Below are 23,103 nucleotides of genomic sequence, written 5' to 3' on the forward strand. Positions count from 1 at the left end.
GATGTGGTGCTTAGGGACATGGCTTAGTAATGGACTGGGCAGTGTTAGCTTAATGGTTGGACTCAATGATCTCAAAGTTCTTTTCCAACCTAAACAATTCTATGATTCTAAGGAAATAAAGACCATGGTCGGAGACTGTCAGAAGACTTGCTGGGAGTGAGGAAGATGCCTTATCCCAGCAGGACGTAACTAAAACTACCAGTGCCCTCTTCTGGCACTTCTAGACATCTAGATACACTAATACAGTCAGAAAGGCCTTAATATTTTTGTACAAGTTTATGAATCATTAGAGAAATCAAGAATTACTTTGATGATTTTTTTTTTAAATTTAAATGTTACTGAAAACAAAGTTAACAGGACTGTGGAAGGACTAAGAACGTTCTTTCCTGTTTATTTCATGCATCCAGCCTTTTTTCTTCTTCTATTTGTTTTCATCTTTTCCTGTGCTACCAGGCATGTCCCAGAACTGGTAAGAGACATTCTGAAACAACAAGGACTGAACACAGCAAACAGGTACCACTTAGGCATAGTGGCTACCATGCTCGTCAAGGTGACGAGCCCATTGCTATGGGCTTGGTCCTCTCCCCTTTTGCCAGCAGCTCAGTAATGAGCTTCCAGGGGTCATATTCAAATTAACCAAATGGTGTCACTTACACGGCCAACCTAAAAACCTGAGGTTGACAGAATATCAACAGCACAATATGATCTGGGATAAGAGATGGAAAATAAAAAGACTGGGGAGGGTCTCTGGGTGGCAAGAGCAAAAACCAGCTCAAGAATTAGTTGCATGCTAAGGTCTCTTCCAAACTCTGTGGAAAGGAATTTTTTTATATATGTATTCCTTTATTTATTTTTAAATTAATGCTGCTTCTAAATAAATTTTAAAGGCAGCTCTTTGCAAGGGAAAGATGAACTCAGATGAGAAAAAAAGATTTATTTTTTTTTTCCCCCGTTAGGAAGATATAGTACAATTTAGAAGAAAGCCAAAAAACTTTCCCAAAGTTGCAGTTCAATCTTAGGTAAACACCTGCTTCCACATGCGGGGAGGAAACAGGAAAGCACAATAGGGCTCAACAGTAAAAAATTACATTCCTGGAGTGCTCCCTCATGAATTGGGATGGTCAGTATCACTACTAAATGCAATCAGAAGACAACAGGAGAGACCTTTGGGTCTTATTGGTTGCTTTTTAAAAAAGTCATTAATCATTACATTTAGCTAGCTCTAAACAACAGATCTACATTGACGTTTCTACTCATTGAACTGCCGAACAAAGTCTCTTCAGGTAATTAATACAAAACTCAATGATCTTAAAGGTCTTTTCCAACCGAAATGATTCTATGATTCTATTGAGCATTATGGAAGAGAAAATCACTCGTGGCAGGAGAAGAAAATAGGAGCCATTTAATTTACACTTTCTGAAAAGGTCAGGAGTGCCAGGGTACTATTTCAGCTTGGCAGTTCCCACTCTATTGAGAAAAAGAGCAATTTGAGTTTAACAGAGAGATAGTTTGTTCCTCTGGCTGGGCTCCCCCATTTTTCTCACTTGGTAATACAAACTCTTACCTCACTTTAGATCATTTAAAGCAGGCTCTCCAGCAGCAGCTTAAGCCAGCTCAGTCTGGGCTAAGTCCTGCCTTCTTCCAATGCTCAGCCATGTAGACCCGTGTACCCTCTAAGCACCAATCTCGGTGCTCATACAGCTAGGCTACAAGCCGGTTCAGAGGCCTGAGTCAACCAAAAACCCATCACTCTACAAAAGAAGTCAGGTTTTGGCTGGCTCAGCACCCTGAGTCGTGTCTCAGCGTAAGTGTCAGCACGAGGGAAAGGCTCATGATCAGTTCCCTGAGACTGAACTGCCAAAGAACTGCACACCAAGTGTGTCCTTACACAGTCTAAACAGTCCCTTCCCTGGAGTGACACTATATGGGATATCCCTCCGTTAGAAAAGACAGACAATAATCGGAGGAGTAAACATTCTGCAGATAATAAATACCTTCAGTAATTACAGAACTAACACAGAACATAGCTAGCATCAGTTTCCAGATCAGTCTATCACAGAGTATATAAACCACTACCACCCTTCCTTTTAATTCACTGCCCTTTTTAATTATTTCACATTCTTTTCAAGCAAAGCTGTAAACAAAAAGAGATCATGAATGTTAGCACCCTTGTAAAGTTTTTTCCCCCCATTCATTTCCATTGCAGGTTGCAGCAACGAGAAGAAAGTAACATAACCATCAGTAACACATGGTGATGACATCACTTGCTTCAGTCTCCCCTCAGGAACTGATCCTAGGGCGAGGCAGAGACTTCCACTTGCTGTTATCTCTTCCAAGTCTATACCACCCTCTGCTTGGACTGCGTAAGGCAGCTTCTTTCCAGTGTTAAGAAAACATATGCTTTACAGATACTGGTGAAGCCTTTCTGGCTGACTGATCTATGTGCAAGGAGAACCATCCCATCGGAGAAAACACAGTATCATGCTCATACGATGACTCCCAGGCCTCAGTACTTAAGGAGGCCTCAATCTTGACTATGGCATGGTTGGATAAAACCACACACTACGGGAACTCCAGAGGCAAACTGACAGAGCCATTCATGCTCTTCTCTTCTACTTGATACTAAATCGGTGTGACCCCTATCACCGAATCCTCCAGCTGTGTCCAAGAGGGTCTGTAATTAGATTAACACTTACTGGTTACTGGCGTTGCATTGTTTGGTGTGTCAGCTCGCAAGTACTGTGTCGTCTGTGTGGAAGGTTGGGATAAACCTTGTGAGCTACTGCTGTCACTAATGCTGTTTTAAAACAAAAATGGAGATGAACATGACTGCTTGCCACTGTAATAAAGTCAGAATTAATTTATCAACGTTAAAACCAGAAGATTTGCCAGGCTTGACTTTGAAAGAATGGCATTTTTAAAGTCTCACACACATTAAAATGTATTTCAGGTAACTGAAAAATCTTAGCACTTCTGTTCTTTGAGTGTGAACAACTTCCTCCCATTTGTTTTGCAGAATCTGCTCTATTTTCCAGTACTTTTCCCCCACTTTTAAAAAAACAAGGTGACAAAACATTTATTGCAAGAAAAACCCTCTCATACCAGAAACAACAAAACTATTATATTCCAGAAAAGACGTGTATGCATTTGTTTCACGGTAACAGCATCCCACTGAGAATCAACGACTATGAAAATTGGGAAACAGTAGCCTGAGCCAAACGGAGAGGCACCTATAATGCCCTGCAAAGCTTAACGAGCTTTTTCAGCCAGCGTGATCTCCTCTCGCTTGCCCTGGGCATATCAGTTGCTAGCTCTATTTGCTGTCCTTTAGTCCCTGTGCTGGAGCAAGTATTGAAAAGATACTCCCTAGTTCATCGTTGCAAACGGCTGTTTGCTCTATACCACTCTACTTGTCTCAGCTCTCTTTTGCAGATGAAACTGCCCTAGCCTACTTGGTCATTCTTCTCTCTAAGGATACTTGTCGTCCCATCCAGGGCCACCTACAATGTGCTTTTGAGATATTTTCTTTGGGTAGAATAACCATAGCTGTATGTCATATTCAAGAGACATGCAAATCACAGCTTAAAGAGTAGCAGGATGTTTTCTGTCTTAGCCTCACAAAGTCCTACAAAAAGAGTTGTTGTAGCTGTCGTGCCCTAAGAACAGGTAAGAAAGGTTGCAGGCAAAGGCAGTACCTGTTACTAGCTCAGATGGCAGGGCCAGAAGTTTTTTTAATCTCCCTCACGAACAACACAAACATCCCCCCTTTTCTGAAACTTAAAAGCTTCTCCACATCTGCTGACTGTATCAGGAGAACAAAGAAGAGACAGGTTTTGGGTATAACCTTCTGCCTTGCCAAATAATCAACACTGCATTTGCTTCTTGGGCTGCTATTCAGCACTGACCAAGCAGCGTTAACTATCCTTGCAGGATTTTTAGACAGGCTTGGTGATGCCCTCAAGAACCACTGTTAGCTTTGAAACAAGACTTCCTTTAAAAAAAAAGGAAGCCAACTCAACTCTTCCCCATTATAGCATAATCACAGATGCACCTGCTGAATTTTTTCTTTAAAACAGAATCTACTAATTCTCACAATACAAACATCAGGCTTACTGATTTAGAGCTGACCTCAATCTCTCTCTGGAAACCGTTTTTAAAGTTAGTCCCACATTCACTGTCTTCCCGGTGTAGGGTTCCACCACAGTTTTTAGCATGAGGTTAAAAGCCACAGTCGGTGGTCTAGCTACTCCACTTTAACTTTCTTTAGAGTTTTTGAATGAATATTCTCTGGTGCTGGCAACTTATTACTGCTTATTTTAACTGTTTGCACTATTGCGTCTATAAGTTGCTTCAATATGATCCACTCTCCAGCAAGTTGCCCAGAAAGAAGTGTCCTGGCATGGTCACCACATTAAACACCGATGTAGAACTTGTATTTCATTTTCCTGCTATGGCTGGAAACTCCTTTTGTAACTTGATCACCTCCCAGCCCTAAAGATTTCTTTGGCTGGCTTCCTGCTGCAGGCAAGTTTGAAAAAGGAATTATTCTTTTTATGCCTGCTGCAAGTTTGAAAAACTACCTTTTTGGTTGGGTTCATTCTGTTCTTTAGGTTTAACTTGCTCGTGTTTACAAGCTTTCTTGGTTTTCTCGCTTGCATTCTACGTCAGCTTTTTGACTGATGCCTTCTTGCTTTTAATAACCTCCATTATCCTGCTGTTAAGCCATGCCAACTTTCTTTGGCACTTTTTCAAGTGCCTTTGATAGGAGGTATGCAAGCATTTGCTCTGAACTTCCAATACAATGTTCTTAAATAGTCCACGTGCAGCCTGTAAACTCAGCTGCCTGGCTTTAGCTTCTATTTAACAACCTTCCTCATTTTTATTTAGTTCTGGTTTTTGAAATTAAGAGCAACAGCAGCAGGTTTTTCAGCCTCTGTTGCTCCTGGGAGGTCGTTAACCCTAATGACGTTATCATCTTCGATTCAGAACCCCTTTGCAGCAACATTTTGAGCTTGTTATTCAAAACCAAATCAAAAGTTCTTTCTTCTCTCACGAGTTCCTTGAGTAGCTTGCTACATCAAGCAGCCACTGATGATATGTAATGCTAGCACGTAACACTGAGGCTAAATTATAACGCTGAACCAGTTTCTCACTGAAACATCACCTCGCTGTCTCTCTGCAGGCTCCTGCGCACGCTGCCCGTTCCGAAAACAAAACTCCACAGATCCTGATTTTCAGGCACATTTTGCCTGTTACACCTTTGCTACGATACTAGTTGACCACAGCTCATAAGAGCTGGGTAACCAGGAAGCCCATCCAAGGTTTTATCAGGTCAGGCACCTTTGGGCTGAAAAACCTAAGTCATCACATGGCTCTGTGAAGAACTAAATCCCACTATCTACATAAACTTCACAGATATTCTCAGAAGGCCATATACTGATTTAGAGTAAATTCTTTAACACCTGCAAACATTAACATTAGATGAATTTTTAGCTTGTATCTCCACAGAAATCCAGTACAATGGAGTGGATGAAAGGACATTTGATCACACTGCTAGGCTAAGTCTCTCAAAAACTCATAAGATGACACTACTCACACACTCTATAAATGTAATGCTTTTTCTTTCTGAATTAAAGCAAGCTGCACATCATTTAGCACCTTCTATTGATTAAAAACCCTCAGTAGACAGTTAGGCACAAATGAATTGAGGAAAGCTGACAAGTCATTTGGTTGGATAATCAGGCCTTGAGAAACCATTACCACCTACTACACTGACGCACCCCCCCAAAACCAAATGGTCTGGGACACCGCTGGAGTAAATGGCAGAAAGAAAACCAGAAAGAAACGTATGAATGGATAGAGAGGAAGATGAAAAGATAGAGCTACTCTTAGAGGCTGCAGGCAGGAATAGAAACAGTTCAAGAGATCCTTTCAAAAGGGGTGACCACCCACAGGCCCAACCGTTTTCCAAAGTATTCCGTTTCAAACCTGTCTGCTTCTGAACAGTTGCATCTGATGCAGCTTGTTCACACAGCCTCAGCAGAGCCTCAGTCCACCTGCTTTTTCAGCCTCCCTTCCGCCTCGGTGTTTAATCCCCACTCAGCTGACTGTATTGCCCTTGGGTTCATGTTAAAAGTCCCTTTTCGCAGGCGTGTGCTAATTTGTTTTTTCTGGATTGAAAATACATGTGGGAGAACGCCACATTTTCAACTTTATAACCAAGCAGTTGTAATCCCCAGACTTTACCCTAAGGCCAACATGAATACTGGTAAATCAATCAAAATAGAGAAAACTGAAATTCAATCTCTTGTAGAAGTCAGTAAAAAACAAATATTTTCAGTGTGCCCAGGTATCTATCAAATTTTCCTTCAATCCTGACAATGCCTGTAGATCTGATTCTGTCCAAATTTCCTCACTGTATGTCCTCCACACAACTATTCTGGCAAAAACCCAACAGCCACAACCCTCCCACCCCATAAACAGCAGAGCACATGCAACGGCTGCCTTTCTGCAGCATAGCACTTACCACAAGTCTACACAGGTAGTAATTGCTACAGCTTGACATTGAGAGCAGAAATTGCAAGCTACTACAAAGCGCTCATTTTGAGACCAGAACTCCCAAAAATTTCTAAATGTGTCCCAAAAACGCACTCGAAAAGCTTGAATACATACCTGTCATCCAACTCTATCCTTTTCATGCTGTGGAGATGCAAGACAGCTAATATTATCGCCACCAGGAATATAACAGCACAGCACACGCCTACACTGATATAAAACACACGGGTAGAAGTAGTGGGAGCTGCATTTACGGGATCAACTGAAATAGAAAGGTGAAAAGTTACTGGACCTCTCTCAAAAAAAAAAACCAAAACAAAAAACAACACACCACAAACCCAAAAATAAGAAAAAAAACCCCACAAAACCCAAACAAACATCATTTTGTTACAATTCCAGCAGGCTGACTTGTCAGGAATGCAGGGCTGCTGTCCCCAGACTTGCAGAGGCAGACCATGGTGATCCCCAGAAGAATGGGCACCACAGTTCCTGCTGCAGTAAAGCAGGGCAGGGCCCAGCAAGTCACTCGATGCTTACATCTATTTATTAGGACAAAAGGAGGGTTCCTACTGAAGGATAAAAGCTAGCCAGGAACCTCCTAAAATGGTCCTGTTGGTCCTGCTGGTTCTACCTCGCACAACTCCATGCTGCAAACACAGTAAGAGCATGGACAAACTCAGCCTGCGGCTAAGCTGAGCCCCAAGGCAGCACATGGCATAGACTTACTAGTTGGGGCTGGAAGAGCAGGGGTCACCTGCACACCAGGACACACACATCAATACAGTAAATAAAATGAGACTAATACCTAGGTGTAGTGTGATAGTGGTGCTTACTCACTGACTGAATGTACCAGAGCACACAACTTCAGCTTCTCCTCCTGATTTTAGGGTATGATGGCTGACGGCCCCCCTGACCTAAATCTTAATGCAGCACTGTTAACAGGGTAATTAATCCTCTTTCTCAAAAGAATCTCAACTGCAGTGAGTTTTATGGCAAAATTCTGCAGTTGCACCTTGGTAGCAGAGCACTGGCTGCTGCGCTGGCTTTCAGCTGGTGTTAAGCAGCAACGCGGGCAGAGACGGGAAGAGGCAGTAGCCCTAGCTATTGCCAATTTTAAATCCCACATCGTGGAAAACAATTGCAGCAGGCGGTAAAGAGAAAAACGAGCGATGCTCTCCATTGCTTTCCAAAAGCATTTTGGCAAACATGTTTACATTTTGGATACTACAGAGGTTGAGCACCGTCAGTTGATATTTCCAGTTAGAAGAGGAGTGAGCAGAAGTCACTACATCATTCTATTCATTGAATACTGACAAGTTAAAATAGCAAACTAGACAAGTCCTAAATATCAAGAAAATAGACCAGTCATGTACAGAAACCAGAGCCCCTAAGATGTGATTTAAAAAAAAGTTGTGAGGAGACCTGGAATAGGGTTTTTTTCGTCTTCACTAGTATACATTCCCAGTTTAAAAAAATTACAAAAAACCGCTGCTAAAATACTGGGTATAGTACAGACTACCTGGGGAGCGTTTTCATAGGGAAAGCTGTGGAAACAGAAAGAACATCACAAGTTTTTATTTTATTACACCCGAAATAAGCTGTACACTCAGAATTACTTACAGATAGCCTTGCTGCTGTTTTTATCAGATGCTGGAGATTTTACTTCTGGTTCAAGCTCTAAACAGATGAGAGAAAACCATTAGGTTTGGCATACATTTATTACTGTAGCCTTTCACAGCAAGTCAATTGCCTCATTTATGGAAAAACAAATCTGCTTTTCCAAACAGGTGAGCTGACTTAAGGACTATAGTTATCTCTAGATTTCAATTTTAAATACCTAACCACTGTATAATAAAAATCACCCTTAAGACACAGATACATTTCACCACTGATACACGTTGAGTTGAGACCATGCTTGAACTCACTGAATCTACCCACCTCAAAAAACCCTCCGGCTTGTCCACCAAACTCCAAAGCAGCAGACAGTAGAAAGAGGAGGTGCAGAGTATGTGAGCTTATGCTAAGTCACTAAACAACAAAGATCTCACAGAATCAGTTACTACAGGATAGAAGATATTTTCTAGAATGTTCAATCAATACTACCGTGACCTTTTGGAAGAAATTCTGGTTACAGTCTAATGCTACTCATCCTAGGAAGAAGCGAGAGATGCAGCCATGGGCACTGTGCCTTCTCAGCTGATGTTAGTCATGAGTTTTAAAACTGAAGGATGAAAAAGGTAATGCCTATTTAAACACTCATGGAACAAAAGACACAAGGACACTACTCAGGTTCATGTGTGAAAATAGTCCTTTAGAAAAGGGAACAAATCTTCATTAAGCTTACTGTGAGTCTGGTCACTAAGAGGAGCAGTGCAAAGCAAGGGCGCGCAGGCTGTGAAGATCATTTCAGATGAACCTCACTGAGGATTCACAGGCAGTTGAGGCAGCGTAATGGATTTCTGTGGCTGTAAAGGTGCAGTACCACTTGCGAATCCCCCTTCCCACTCCCCAGCACAACCCCTTCCGACTCCTTGGTAAGCCATTTCAGCCTGATAAACTTGAGAAAACGTAATCCGGGGGAGCGAAAAATCTAAGAGTCTTTTTTTTTTTTTGCCTCTCCTTTTTTAAACTTTAGAAGGAACTACTAGGAATGCCTTGAGCAAAACTGCTTGCAAGTTCCTGCATGTTTTTAACTTTTGTACTAAATCAAATCAGAAATCCCCGGATGTTCTATACCAATCAACACACATCAAAAAAAGTCACCAACATTTTCATGAACCTGCAGAAACATGGTATTTGTAAGACAGCCACTTCCTAAATTATGCAGAAGTGATTACCTCACGCACCCAGATAACTGTGTGGTGCCTATGGAAACCTGCTCTGCACATTCAGCAGCTCAATACGCTATGAATGCACAAGCAGTGCTGACTTCCCTCACTTAGAACTTTTGAAAAAGTAGCTAGGAAAACATGAAATAAAGGTAAAAGCGTCAGTGTTATCAGCCAGACTTCCATTTTCACTAGAAAGGGAGATCCAAAAAGATCATTCTTAATTCAAAGTGTAACATCAACGTAAAGAAGACAACATCATGTGCTAAAAAGCTACACTAGCTCTTTCACCCACACCTTCCAGAAGTTCATCCTTAGACATTCATACTCAAGAGAAGTCACCACCTCCCCCCTGAAGAGCCAACTACTGTCCTCAAAAGCTCCAAGTAAACTGAACAGAGCCAGGAGGAGCATGTAAATAGAAAGGCGGTCATCTTCAAACGTGGCCTGAGAACAGGACACCACAGCCATTTTCAAGGAGGGTACTTGGGATTCTCCAATGTAATCTGCTTCTGATGCCTATGAAAATACTCCTAGGAAGCAGCAACAGGAGATAGTAACACTCCAAGAACAAATTGTCCTTGCAGATTTCCAAGTCAGAACGCAGAAGAGTCGATCCAGGATTTCTAAAGTCTGCATTATCTACCAAGATCATTTTGTACTCCAAGACCTGCTTACATTCACTAAATAGCCAATTTTAAGTCTAGCACAATTTGTAAACTAAGTAGATTTTGTTAGTAATTCTTAGAACATTTTGAATACTCAGAGTGCTGCAGTTTCAAGGAAACCAGTTTCTCCCTTCCAAGCACAACAGAGAAAATGGTTTTTTGCTATATATGTAAAAAAGGTCAGTCAATGCAGCAGAACACTTCGGGAATTTGTTCATCCATCAGCTTCTGCTTTTACCAAAAGTCCCCATTCGTCTCTGAAAGGCAAAATTTTACCTGGTTTCCTCCTATCCTCTCCAACATTCACTCTCAGGAACCGTTACTCATGTCCTGGATCACATACCTCCCCACTCCTTTTTCCTATCATACTTGAACACTAAAAGCTTTTTAATATTTGAAACTTAATGTCTTACTTTTGTAGCACACTTTCCTTCGTTTGAAATTTAAAACTGTGATGTTTTTTGACGAATTTATTGTCAAGTTGAGCTGCATTAGTATTGTGACATCAGAATCGAGTCTGCCAGTGCAGGAGAGTTCGACACGAAACACTGCAAACAGAAAACAAACAGGCATTACAATTAAGTTTGCACGCTTCTCAGACATTGTGGTGAAAGAACAACTAAATAAAGGTCGTTTTAAATGATGTTTATAATGTACATTTTTAAAGAACGTGCTATTTAAGAAATGGTATTCTAGTCTTCAGGCCTTGTAATTTCAGACAACTATTAAAGCATTAAAGAGCACAGGTATTAAATTGTGTGAATTATATTAAAAATTTACAGATTACCAGAACTGTATTTGTGGATAAATGACCATTAGCCATCCATTAGCTTTGGAGTTAAAGTGCTGTCACTCGTTGCTTTCTAAAATGCTATGAAGGCTAGCTTTTTTCACAACCATTAAGTTTAAATATTTCGGTCTCTGCAACTCTGACTGGAATCAAAGCTTGAACTAATATGACATTATTTACTTTCTAGCTTATATACCAGTATTATTTATGCCAACAGAGCAGACACAACAAGCCTAATTCCCCAGAGTCTGCTTTAACAAAAACGCAGTACACAACCAAAACATCAATATATATTTTATTGCCCCTTGAGTATCTAACAGAGCACAAGATGGTGAGGAACCATACTTGAACAAGCATGAATGATCATCATTCACACACTTCCTGAAATAAATGCCATTGTTTCTAGTATAAATTCTATGGAGGAGCTAGTATATATTCAAAAGAGTTTTCTGTTTTAAACTTACCATGAACACTTTAATGTATTAACAACTCCCACACACCTTGAAATGTCATCTCTATAGGCTAGAGAAATTAAAAGGTGTCGATTTTAAAACCCATGCAATTGTTAGTTATTATTGTTGAAAGAGAACAGGAACCTTGCCTGTGTACACAATCATTTTTGAAAAGTCATGTTTCCTTTCCAGGAAAATCTCCATCCTCCACTAACGAAGGGCAATAAAAATATTACTCTCAAACTAATAGTCTCAATCTATAATACCCTTTTTTAGCAATGTCGCAACTGTTACAGAAGGTCTGTAAACATATTATGTTTACTAGAGAAAAATGACAATCTTAAGCAACACACCACACATTTTAGAAAAAGTACCACCAGAAAGCATTATTAGTACCAGCACTAGCTGTGCACTTTCGAGGGGTGGGGAGTTTACCTGAAAGGGTGCGAGGAACTTCTCCTTGTAGAGAAATGTTGACCTGGGGCAGAGCCATAGCCATGGGATTATCTACCTGAAATCCCAGTTTATACTCAACCTGTAACAATAGTTGGGAGATGGAGAACATGTAATAAATCTCTACAGTAATAAAAAGAAATGCTACATACCTTTTCATAATCCTTCTGGAAATTAAAAAAATGTATCATATTTTCAAAGAATGCTGGTGATTTTACGTGCCCAAATTCCATGTTTCTTATATGAAGTCTAAACAGACTTTTGTGACAGTTCAAATTAAGAAAGCCAAAACAGAAGCCACTCTGGAAATCATTCTTGAAAATTTGGGGCAGATTTTGAAGTGAAATTAAAAAAAAAACAAAACACCACAAACTTCACTTGCCAATACTTTTAAACTTACTCGTTCAAAAGCCATTTTGTTAAAACCACAGGAACTCAAAAAACTTCTCCCTCCTCTAGTCTGTTTTATAAACTACACAGTCAAAATTGCTTACAAACGCTTTATTCAACTATAGTCAAGATTTTGTTTCCACTTAAGAAGCCGATTCTGCACATATTCATTCAAAAAAAGTGCAGGAGCTATTGTAACTAAGTCATAAGCTCCTGTTGGAAATTCATCCTATCCCTCCACACTCAGCTGAATCAATTTGGTTTGACCTGGTTTGCCCCATTAGTTTCTTTTTATCCCCTTTCTAAAACATAATAGGATGCATTTATGCTATGTATTTATTCTTCAGTCAAGATGCCAAAGGTAGAAACCCAACCCAGTTTCTGAGCTCCTATAAACTGCACTACAGTCATCCTACAAAGTTAGCACAGAAAATGCTGAGTGGTGCAATCACAGTAATGGAAGCAGGGCTACACAAGCTCAAAAATTCCTATTCAAAATTCCCAGACAGGCCCAAGGAAACTCAGGGCAAGGACAATTATGCAGGTAGCTCATGGCTAAAGTTGTAACAAGGAAACTCCTTCAAAGGTCCTACTCAAATGGCAAGTGACTGAACCACCTGTGAAGGTGGAATATGATATCAAGCAGAAGGGTTGGTTTGCACTCTACCCAATACTGTTGGAGGCCAAAATTCACATCTCATAAGAAGTTACACCTCAAAGGGAAGAACGCTGGCAGAAACAATCTTCAGAAATCACATTGGTGGAGTTGTTAAATATTACTGTTCCTACTGCAGTCTTTCCTACTTAAGGACAGAAGAATAACTATCACTCAAGTTTAAAAAAAGAAAGAATGAACATCTGGCAGAGCCTAAACAGATCATTTCATATACAAAAATAAATTGTTAAGTAACTGGAAATCCCTCAAATTGTAAGAGCATACGCAACCTTTATGACAGCTGTTGCTGCATGCTCCAGCCACGGTGATTAAGTGAAATAAAAATCTCTTTCCATTTAATCAGGGCTCGGTAATAACATACTAGACGCTACTTTTATAGGTGGTTCTTGTCGCCAAACATATGCTTCTAGAAATCTCTAAAATACAATTGCTCTACATTGATTTCCAGAGGTTTCAGTTCATGGCTGCCTCTTCTGTGTGCTCCATGTACCACCAGGAGAGATTACACAGCCAGGAGCTTGTATACATACATGTAGCTTCCCAGACATGAGAAGTGTAAAATACTTCAAAAGAAGTGCTTAACTCTTCTAAAATGAGAAAGGAACAGTCTGGATACATATCATCTTAACTTACTGCCTGCAATCATATAGACAATTCCTTTGCACCTAGCATATGCTAATTTTTGCAAAGAAAAAAGCCATTAAGTTATAATAGTGGGTATTCACTAAGCAGTACCGATCATGTATCAAGTACTCAAACATAGAAGTTATGTCCGCTTACCTTGGATTTAGCATGCCAGCTGAAGTGAAGATTGTTGGTCTCCCTGGGTATTAAGAGATTGAAGGACAATGCATAGTGATTAATGACATCATTCCTCACGTAAGACAACTCTGCATCAAGACCTGTAATGGGAAGGTGGGGAGGGGGGGGAAAAAAGAAAAAAAAAAAAAAAAAAGAAGACTAAGACGGGGAAGAACAGGACCAACAGTAACACACGGGTACAAACAACTCTCAGTACCACGAGCTCCACTTGTATTTTAACGTTTTCAGCAAATACTTCAAGTCTGTAAATTCAGTTGTTGGTTTGGAGATCAATGCTCATGCACATCAGCATTAACAAGAGTGCTTCGAATTCCTTCAAAGTAACAATTTCAGAGATGCCACAGCCTAATAAACAGGTAAAAGTTGGAAAGTAACGGAAGGAAACACGACTTTTCGTACAATCCTTTAAAAGACTCATTACAGACTCTCCTGAATGTACCCCTGCCTGCTTCTGGGAATCACGGGTCCAGTTTTGCTCTTATTTACAACTGTGTACACGCAAAACAAAACGCTCTGCATTATCACCTTATTAATTGCAGGTAATTCTTCCTGGAATAGCTCATTTCTTGAGCATGAGACACATAAGCCCTACGGAACTAACTTCAAGGTAATTAGATCATAACACAAAGCACATAGTGAGAGGGGGAATGACATCTGTACACCAAGTAACACAAATAGTTCATGTCTACCCTTTCCTTTCTGAACATTTTAATAAACCTAGAGAATTGAAAGACCCACAATACTATTTATTACAGAGCATTAAGGTGCATTTTCCTAAATAAGACGCATACTCTGATATCCAAAATACTGAAGCTGCCATTATCTTTTCCAGCACACATTCCAAGGTCACACTGAGTACAGAATAGGACCCTACAGCCTGCCCTGGGTGTCATTAACAACCACTGGTAAAGTAAGCACTACAAGTTCACCCTCCTCCCTGCAGCTATGAAATTAATCCTAGCTCCACAGCCTCAGGACAAAACCATCCTGTATTTGTAATTAGCACCACTTTCTCTTGTCTCATACAGCTTTTCCTCCATTTTCCTCCATTTCCATCACGGTTAGAAAGTCAAGAAAACCGAAGAGGCTGCGACTCCAAGATGACAGCATTTAAGGCATCCTGAAGTTATTCCAAGAATCTAGGGAATCATGAAAAGTTGAGCTTTTTTAAGACAGGAAAAAAAAAAAAAACAAAACCAAAAACACAAAAAACCCCCAGAGATAACTATCAAACTGTGCAGACAAGCTGCATTTCAAGAAAGGGAGAATTAGCTTGAGAGAAGTAATTCCCCCTGTTTAGCGCAAAAACTGAGCACAGATCAGTGCACAGTGATAATTGTTCTCTTATTCCAGAACTTGATTTAATCCACCTTGTTTGCACAAGATACAGAAATGCAGCCAAGACATTCCTCTTCATTCTTGTTGCTGTTAACCACTTTTATTCCCTGCAGACTCATTAGCGTCCTGAAACTTAACCAAGACCCAAGAGTATTTAATCACAGATACTGGGGGGTGGTGAGGGGGAGAACCCTAGAAGATTAGATGCATGAAAGGAATCAACAGAATGGAATAATCCCAGGGAGACATGCTCTCAAACAAGATCTTGAACAGAAAAAGATGCAGGTGATGCCTTAAGTGCTGAACGTAATCAGCCTGATACAGTATATACAAAAAAAGTTAAACCTTTCTTCTCCAACTTGTCCCTATTTCCACTCAATAATAAATGACAAATGTAAACGCACATCCACCAGTAAAAGAGGGAGAAGTGGGAAGCACAAACGCACCCTGAAACAGAGTAAGACTTCAAAAACACATAAAAGAAAACTGCAAACTTCCAAAATAGCTTGCCCACATAATTTTTACATGTGTACGTCTTTATATATGAAGCCTACCTCAGATTTAGAAAACATGGAAGGAGTGTGGAGAAGAGCTCCCAACTATCAGACACTTGCCATTAGATCTGATCAAGAAGATGAGCAGCTTTATAGGCATAAACTTACTAAACAAAGAATTCAAATCAAACTCTGGAAGTACAAGTTATTAAAAAGAAAAAAATTAGGAGGACAAAAGAATTAGTAGGTGAAACAATGCAACTGGAGCAATAAATCTCTTTTGGAATAAAGAAAACCTTCTCTTGCTGATAAATGGTCACACAAGCAATTCCAGGTTCACAAAACCAACATTTTAGAACTTGTAACACCATGAGATTTTCAAGGTGATAATCCTTAATATAAACTTTGTAGAGAAACTGATCATAGAAATCAAATAGGCACACAGGAATAAAATCGCATGTTATAAAAACCAGCCTTTATAAAAGTGACGTAAAAGGCAATCCTAATTGAAGCTGTCAAGCATAAATATCTTGATGTGCAATAATATCTAAAGATGTACAAAACCAAATTACCCTATAGAAGATCAATCAAATCTTTAAGTTTTAATAGTGGTACAACACCGAGTAATTTGATTATATGAACCACTACTGTTTTAATGCCTGTACTGCCATAAAAAGCTACACACTAACAGTCGGTGCTAATTACACGAATTTCAACAGCATCACGAAAGAGCAGCATGAGAATCAATGTCAAGTTTTATTGCTTCAAAAAAATTATGTTCTAACTAAAAGACTGGCATATAAAAATAATTTAAGAGGTTTTGTACTATAGCTCTTAACTCATAAAAAAGGCAGAATATTGCCTTAGTATCCTGTTGTTTCTATCAGGGGTCTACAGAAAATGCCTAGGGAAGAGTATAAAACCAAAGTAATTACAACAGTGACACTTTACCAGTAGATCCTCTGTGCCTCTAGTGTTTGCGGATCACAAACTGCCTAAACCAATAGGCAGTATCTTCCAACAGCTTCTCACTAGATTTTTTGTCTTCTATGAATTTGGATAAATGCTTTCTCAAACCTTGGAAACTGATAGATACGTACCTGGGAGACAGCAGCATTTCAATACCGCACGGTGTTTTTTTCCTTAAGTTTATCAACAATTAAAACATATCCTCTGTAGCACATCTTTTCCCATCAGTGAACTACAAACAAAACGCAATTTTCCACACACAGCTCAGAACCTGCGTCCGCACCAGAGAAGCAAGCTCCCATCTCCCTACCTCTAATCCGCCACAGTCCAGTTTTGCTTCCAGAACATCCTCCCATCCCCAATTTTTCATCCCCTTGCTGCCTCCCTCACCTCAATCCTGAATTCCTGAAGCACCCTGTCTATATAATTTATCTCAATCAGGCCAGCAAAACACACAAAAAATTGCAGTTGAACCTGCCAGTCCAAAAAAGCCCTTTGCCTGTGCTCCGGGCGGGCAGCCAGGTAAGAAGGTGTGTTCTACCCGACACGGAGGAGCCCAGGCGCTGATCACCAGTGATACCAGGAGCTGCACCACGTCCCAGCCGTAAGGGAGGGCACTGGGAAGGTACATATAGGTAAGCAAAACAGTGGCAGAAGCCAGAGCCATAGCTCACTGATCGGTTGCATGATCTGAGTGCTCTTGATGCAGGCTGCCATCGCCTCGCTCACCACATTCCTGGGCTTCTATCTATTTGTGAGTCTTCTGCTTAGAGGACAAGAAAATTTCCCTATACTCACAGAAGTTGCCCCACCAATGCTGCAGCACAGTGTGTGCTCAAGAGCTCCATGGCAGGTCGACTCCAGACTTCTACAGTTAGCAGATCTTAGCCAAGATAAGGTATCCTTTTCTCAACACCACATGGGTTGCACAGATTAAATTCTCACCAAGAAAAACCATGGCACAGCCTGCCAGGCTCCAACAACCCTGTGTTGCTGAAGACAGAGGACTGCAAACTGAAGACACACTACTGCAAACGTGCTGAGCGGGTCACATCCAACGCTTCTCTTCCCACAAGTTCGGATCAAGAGGACAATGATCAGCCCCGGTGAAATGTCAAATCGGTTCAGTTATTTTCACCGAGTATTGGCTGTGAGCTACCTCGATTCAATCAGATACTTTGCTCCTTGTTATCTACATACCTTTTTACACACAATGAAAATCGTGCCTCCTCACTGTCTAGATTTCCAGACTGATTAAGTGCTATTATTAACTCTCTGGAGTAGACATTAAAAACTGTTAAGGAGTCTGCAGAAAACACTTCAGGCTCCATTACCATGACAGTTTAAGTCTAACTCGGAATTGCTTTAATTCTGCATTTCACCTTTTTTTCTTCAGACGTGCAGACTTACACCTGCCTTGCAATGTTCCTCATTTAAACCTTCAGCAAGCCAAGTTCAAGGGGTCAAGCTGGCGCTATGTGGGAAGAAAAAAAAAAGTGAGGGAACACTCCCCAGTCAGTTTAACTCCCTGAATTAGTGAGGATGCTCAGGAGCACCCCATATGGAGGGTAAGACTGCAGCAGCACTAACTTAGATGGAGCTTATACTAAAAAAAGTACTGTTACCTTATCCAGATAGTTTAAGCTTTTTTCCAAAGCATGCTTTGGGCATAGGTAGCTTCAAGAGATGGTATCGAATTAAGCAAGTCACTGTCAACACACAGTCCTCAATTTTTTTTTTTTACTTTTTTTTTTTTTTAAATGTGTAAATGTCTTTCAAACACAGTAGCAGCTTAAGATATAATCAGCCTACACAGCAGGTTGCTGAGGAAAAGAAGACAGAAACAAGGTTCATCTTCCCAGTTCTTCCAGATTTCAAGAATGCTATGTAAACTACTACGCTACCACACTAAAACCTACTGACTGGCAAGGGGGAGGGAAAATGTAATTCTGCAAGATGTCAGAACGCTTTCATCACCTTGCACTTTAAATGGGGCAGACACACCAGCATCCTGGAACAAACCCAGATTGGTATGTAATGTTCTATGTCATATATGGAATGATAAAAGGAGAAAACAGGTGGCTCAAAGAAAAACACAGATGCATTACAAGCAGCTAGAGAAAACACGCAGTTCTTCAATAATCAGTTTCCATGCAAAGCAGTAAAACAAAGAAAGGGGGGGGGGGGAGAACCTTACAAGGAAATACCAAAAAATTGTTGCGTTACATGAAGAGCAGAGGAGGAAAAGCTTTTCAGTAACACTTCCGTTAGTTTAAGCAGCATATTGGTGATGAATCATTTTAAAACATCAGCGGCTGTTTTGCTTTAGCAAGTCTCCTTAAACAGGTCCACAGGCAGACAATGCACACCACCAAAGGATCTAGTTTCTCATTACTTGGACTTGACTAACCTACACCAACCCATGTGAAAACAGTAAGACCAAAGCTTTGCTTTGCTTTCAAGGCAAAAACGCCACCCTTTTACCCAGGCAATCCCTAAATCTCATTATTAACTTCCACATCTTTGTACCTCCCAACCTTGGGCGCAAACTTGACAGAATAAATTAAAGTTGAACACAAACAAAAAGATAAATTTAAGCAGCACCACAGAGAAAGTCCGTGATTCTTTGCACTGTTTAACATAATAAAACATCTGAAGAAGCTCAGAAAGGAAGGGGAGAGGCCAATTTTCATTCCCAAATGCAAAAGATGCTGAGCAGCCCTTGTGTTCGTGACAAAATTGAATCATGTCAGTCTAGCAGCCTAACAAAACACTTCTTTTCAAATGTGCTTGTGCAAATGCAGTCTAGCTTCAACTCTTTTTTTTTCTTTTTAAGCACAATATACAAAAGAAACTTGCCTCTATCAGCATGGGAAAAATTAGATTTTATTCTTATGAAGCAAATCTATCCTACATCATGCACTAGTAATAACGCATTCTTCTCAAAGATGAAGACAGTATTTAGGAGTCTGTTACCTGGGGTTACAGTTCATTACTTAATTACTTCAAATCATCATAGCATAATTCTGCAGATTTTGGCTAAAATCAAGACAGAAAATGAATTTGCACTGTAAGAGTTAGATGAGATTGCTATTAGACTAGGGCTAATACTCATACTGCAAAAAGTTGTATTTCATTAAGAGCAGTCTGGTAACGACAGCTGACATCATCGGCTCTCCCAGCTGCCTACTCAACCCTCTGGTAGATTCCTCTCTGCGTAGAGAAATGACTGAAATTAGTGCCCGTTTCCTTAATACAGTAGTCTGTAATTTGAAAGAGTTTCTTCATATGCAGCTGAGAAATCTCTGCAATGCAACATCAAAGCACCACAGTCCTCACACAGCAAGCCACTCCTGCTCCTGACTCACAGCCACTGAAATAAATTAATTGAGAAGAGTTACACGGTTAAACAAGTTATTATCTTTATATAAATATTCTATTTGTTCAGAGGTTTACGTGCTCCAGAGAACGATGCCTCCACTCCCGAGCAGCTCATCTGGGTTAGCCCTCTGGCCAGACCAGAAGCTTCCACTCCAGGGTCAACATCCACATGAAAGAGTATGAACCTCAAGCTTCAACATCCCTTCACCACCATCCACTTCCCAACTCTGTGCAACTGACCCCATAAACACACAGGATTCTCCCAGCACTGGACAATCTACCTTGTTGAAAAAAGATATAATTTTTTCCCCCCCTTCCATTTTCCTTTCATGAGAAGCATACCGTAAATCTGAAACACTGACTTTAAATTCTAAGCTCTCTTCTTTTTTTTTTTTGCAACAGGTTCTGCAAATGCGCACTGGAAAAATTCTGCTATTTTCATACCAACAGCCTAAACACAAGGAAACATGGCCGAAAAATTTAAAAAAAAAAAATCAGCTCTTGACTACTCAAACTTTTTTTTTTCCCCAGGGTAGAGAGAACACTTTCCCAGGGAAAGCCTTCTTAGTTTGAACATATTTCATTAGTTCACTTCAACAATCAGCTTACACAAGGTTGAAACTACAACTGGGAGTTAAAAAAACGAGGAAATCAAATACAAACTGATCCGCATGGATCAATTTCATTTAGAAAATAGCAAACTATTGGAAATGTAACACTAAGCATCTGTGTATATATACACATACACACAAAAAATTTCTTGTATCCTATTTGTACATACCCTGTATATACAACAATGAAAGTTAACTTTCCTTTAATAAAATAAGTAACAGATTACAGCCTTCTGCTTGCATTTTTACTTAAGTTTTCCACCACACTACAGTCTGCCAGGTATAGCTGTTAGTCAGGAATCTGGGCTGAAGTACGTGCTTTTAAATGTCTTAGAGGCCATGAGTCTCTGGAAGAGATGACTGATGAAAAATATCACAGGGGAAAAAAAAAAAGTTAAATCTTATGTAACATGGAAATGATGAAGAAACAGCTTTTCGCTCTCATAACACAGGTGCCAGAGGACATCAAAAGACGTTGTTCAGTGTCAAGCCTGAAAGACAAATCAGCAGGCACAAATCCATCGATACTCACTAACACACTTTCTGTCTTTTGCTCAGAAACATTTCTTCCCTGATTGTTGAATAGTCCTTCCATTCATCACCCACCTGACACTTAGGAAAAAAAAAAAAAAAGACAACAAAAGAATCCCCCATTTGGGGGGGCAACTTCCTACCTCTACATGAAGTTCTTCAGTGCCTACATGCATCTGTCTCACCAAAGAGCTCTCCAACCCACTTTCCTAAATTTCAGTCTATCCTTGGATAGAAAGAAGCATCTTATAATCCACAGATCTTGAAAAAAGAAAACCACCACAGCAGAGAGTGCATGGAAAACAGGCTAGAAATAAAATCGCAGCTTTACACATCACCAAAGCATACTGAAACATGCAAAATCTTTGTGGAATTGCTCTAGCATTAGCTTGTTAACACAACACATGCTAATTGGCAAGGCTCCAGAATTAAATCTCCATTCTCACCTCCACAGAAAATCTCTCCCCCCAGAGACCAATGTCTCACCGCAAATAGCACGGTTGCTTTGCAAGCTCACCTAACTCTGCTCAGCGGTAGCAGGTAGCCTATGGACTGCGGTTATTTACACAAATGGCATTGTTACCTGTGCAGAGTTAACTTTTCACGAGCTGGAGATGGAACAGAATATGCAAGGTGTTCAATTTGAGGAAATACTCAACAGAACTTCAAGGCAATGACTGCCTCCTTGAAAAAACAACCAATATCCCCTAGGAGGGAATCTTAGTAGGAAGCTTCCCAACATCTCGCAAACAAGAGGAAAAACTCTAGCTGAGAGCTCTCATTAAATCCTTGTGACTCTTCACTGACAGATCACCCACAATTCACCTTACTGATGCTGTTAAATAGAATTTGCAAGTTCAACACCACAGGCAGATAGGATTTTTCTGACTGAATGGCCTTCCCGAAAGTCACAGAGTAGACTTCTTCCCTTCTACAGGAAGAAGCTTCCCCCAAGAGATGGCACTTGCTGAAGTGAAAGCATAAAGGAACTTCACAATATTTTAACTCAATCCATACTAAAAAGACGACATTCATTGTTCCTAGGACCCAACCGCACCCTTTTGTTTGCCTCTGAACAGCAGCAACTATTACCTTTCAACAGCCTGCCTGCTTATTCTTCTCTCCTTTACCTACAGAAAAAAAAAAAATCTTCATTTTTCTGATAGGTAGGATATAAGACCGCTGTGAAAATGGTTAGAAGATAACACTCTCCCTAGTGGGGTGGGGAACCACAAACCAACAACACGTCTTACCTCAGAGCAGAAAACAAGTAAACTCTGCTCCTGAGAACATCTTCTAAATGGAAATTTGCCCAATTGAAACTCAAAAAAAAAAAAAAAAAAAAAAACACCAAAAAACCACACTAGTAAAACTCCCAACAACACTGGAAGTCACTTTGCTATTAATAGCCAGAACAGTTCACGCAAGTTACTGGAAGGGCTGATTCCAAAAGAAAGATGCAGTAGAGATGCACGATATGGATACTTGAACACAGAGGAAAATTAGTGCCAGTGACCTACACAGCGGGTGGGGGGAAATGGGACAGATAGGAATAGAAATAGTGCAGATACAGAGTTCCCTTTCAGTCACCTCTGACCCTGTAATATAAAAAATAAAACTTAACTTCAAAGAGCAAATTAAACAACTTTACTCTTAGCACACAGAATAGGTATACTTATGAAATTAAAATTTAACTTATCAGTAATGGCAAGTGTCTCATAATTATTGTAACATGAACTTTGACGCTCCTTTTGAATTAGAATGAAAGTAAACACTGAGAATAGAAAACAAAAAGAAAGGTTCCATCCATGTGAATCGCAGTTGCCCAAGAGGCCACACCTTGAAATAAAGTAACTTCAGATCAAATGCTTACTAGGATCACAAAGCTTTTGTACTGAACTGCTGTAATCTTCCCAGCCAAAACTCAATCAGCTAACAAAGGAATGTCAGATGTCATTAGGACTCGTGAAAAACGTTCATTTGCAGTATTTTAGCATCACCTACCCACAGAAGTTGTGCCGCATCATTTTTTTATTTTTTTTTTTTTAGGTATAGAATTGCACCCACATGTTGCTTCAGTTATCCCTGTAGGCCAGACCATAAGGTACAACAGGTAGAATGGTGTCCCTGCCAGTGGCCATGACT

General features: G+C 40.2%; 1 protein-coding gene across 1 annotated transcript; it reads right to left on the bottom strand.

Moving 5' to 3' along the window:
- Positions 1 to 2,696: 2,696 nt before the first annotated feature.
- On the bottom strand, positions 2,697 to 17,152 carry LOC104165812 (tyrosine-protein kinase RYK-like; the record flags this gene model as incomplete). The annotated part of the gene is made up of 7 exons (XM_009705560.1): positions 17,110 to 17,152; positions 13,593 to 13,714; positions 11,729 to 11,828; positions 10,465 to 10,599; positions 8,176 to 8,232; positions 6,673 to 6,817; positions 2,697 to 2,797 (listed from the first exon to the last, which is right to left on the bottom strand). Coding segments are annotated over exons 1-7 (703 nt in total), but the record flags the coding sequence as incomplete, so codon positions are not given.
- Between the last annotated feature and the right edge of the window lie 5,951 nt (positions 17,153 to 23,103).

This window comes from Cariama cristata, unplaced genomic scaffold, assembly GCF_000690535.1.
Source record: "Cariama cristata isolate BGI_N322 unplaced genomic scaffold, ASM69053v1 scaffold5698, whole genome shotgun sequence".
In the NCBI taxonomy this organism is placed as follows: domain Eukaryota; kingdom Metazoa; phylum Chordata; class Aves; order Cariamiformes; family Cariamidae; genus Cariama; species Cariama cristata.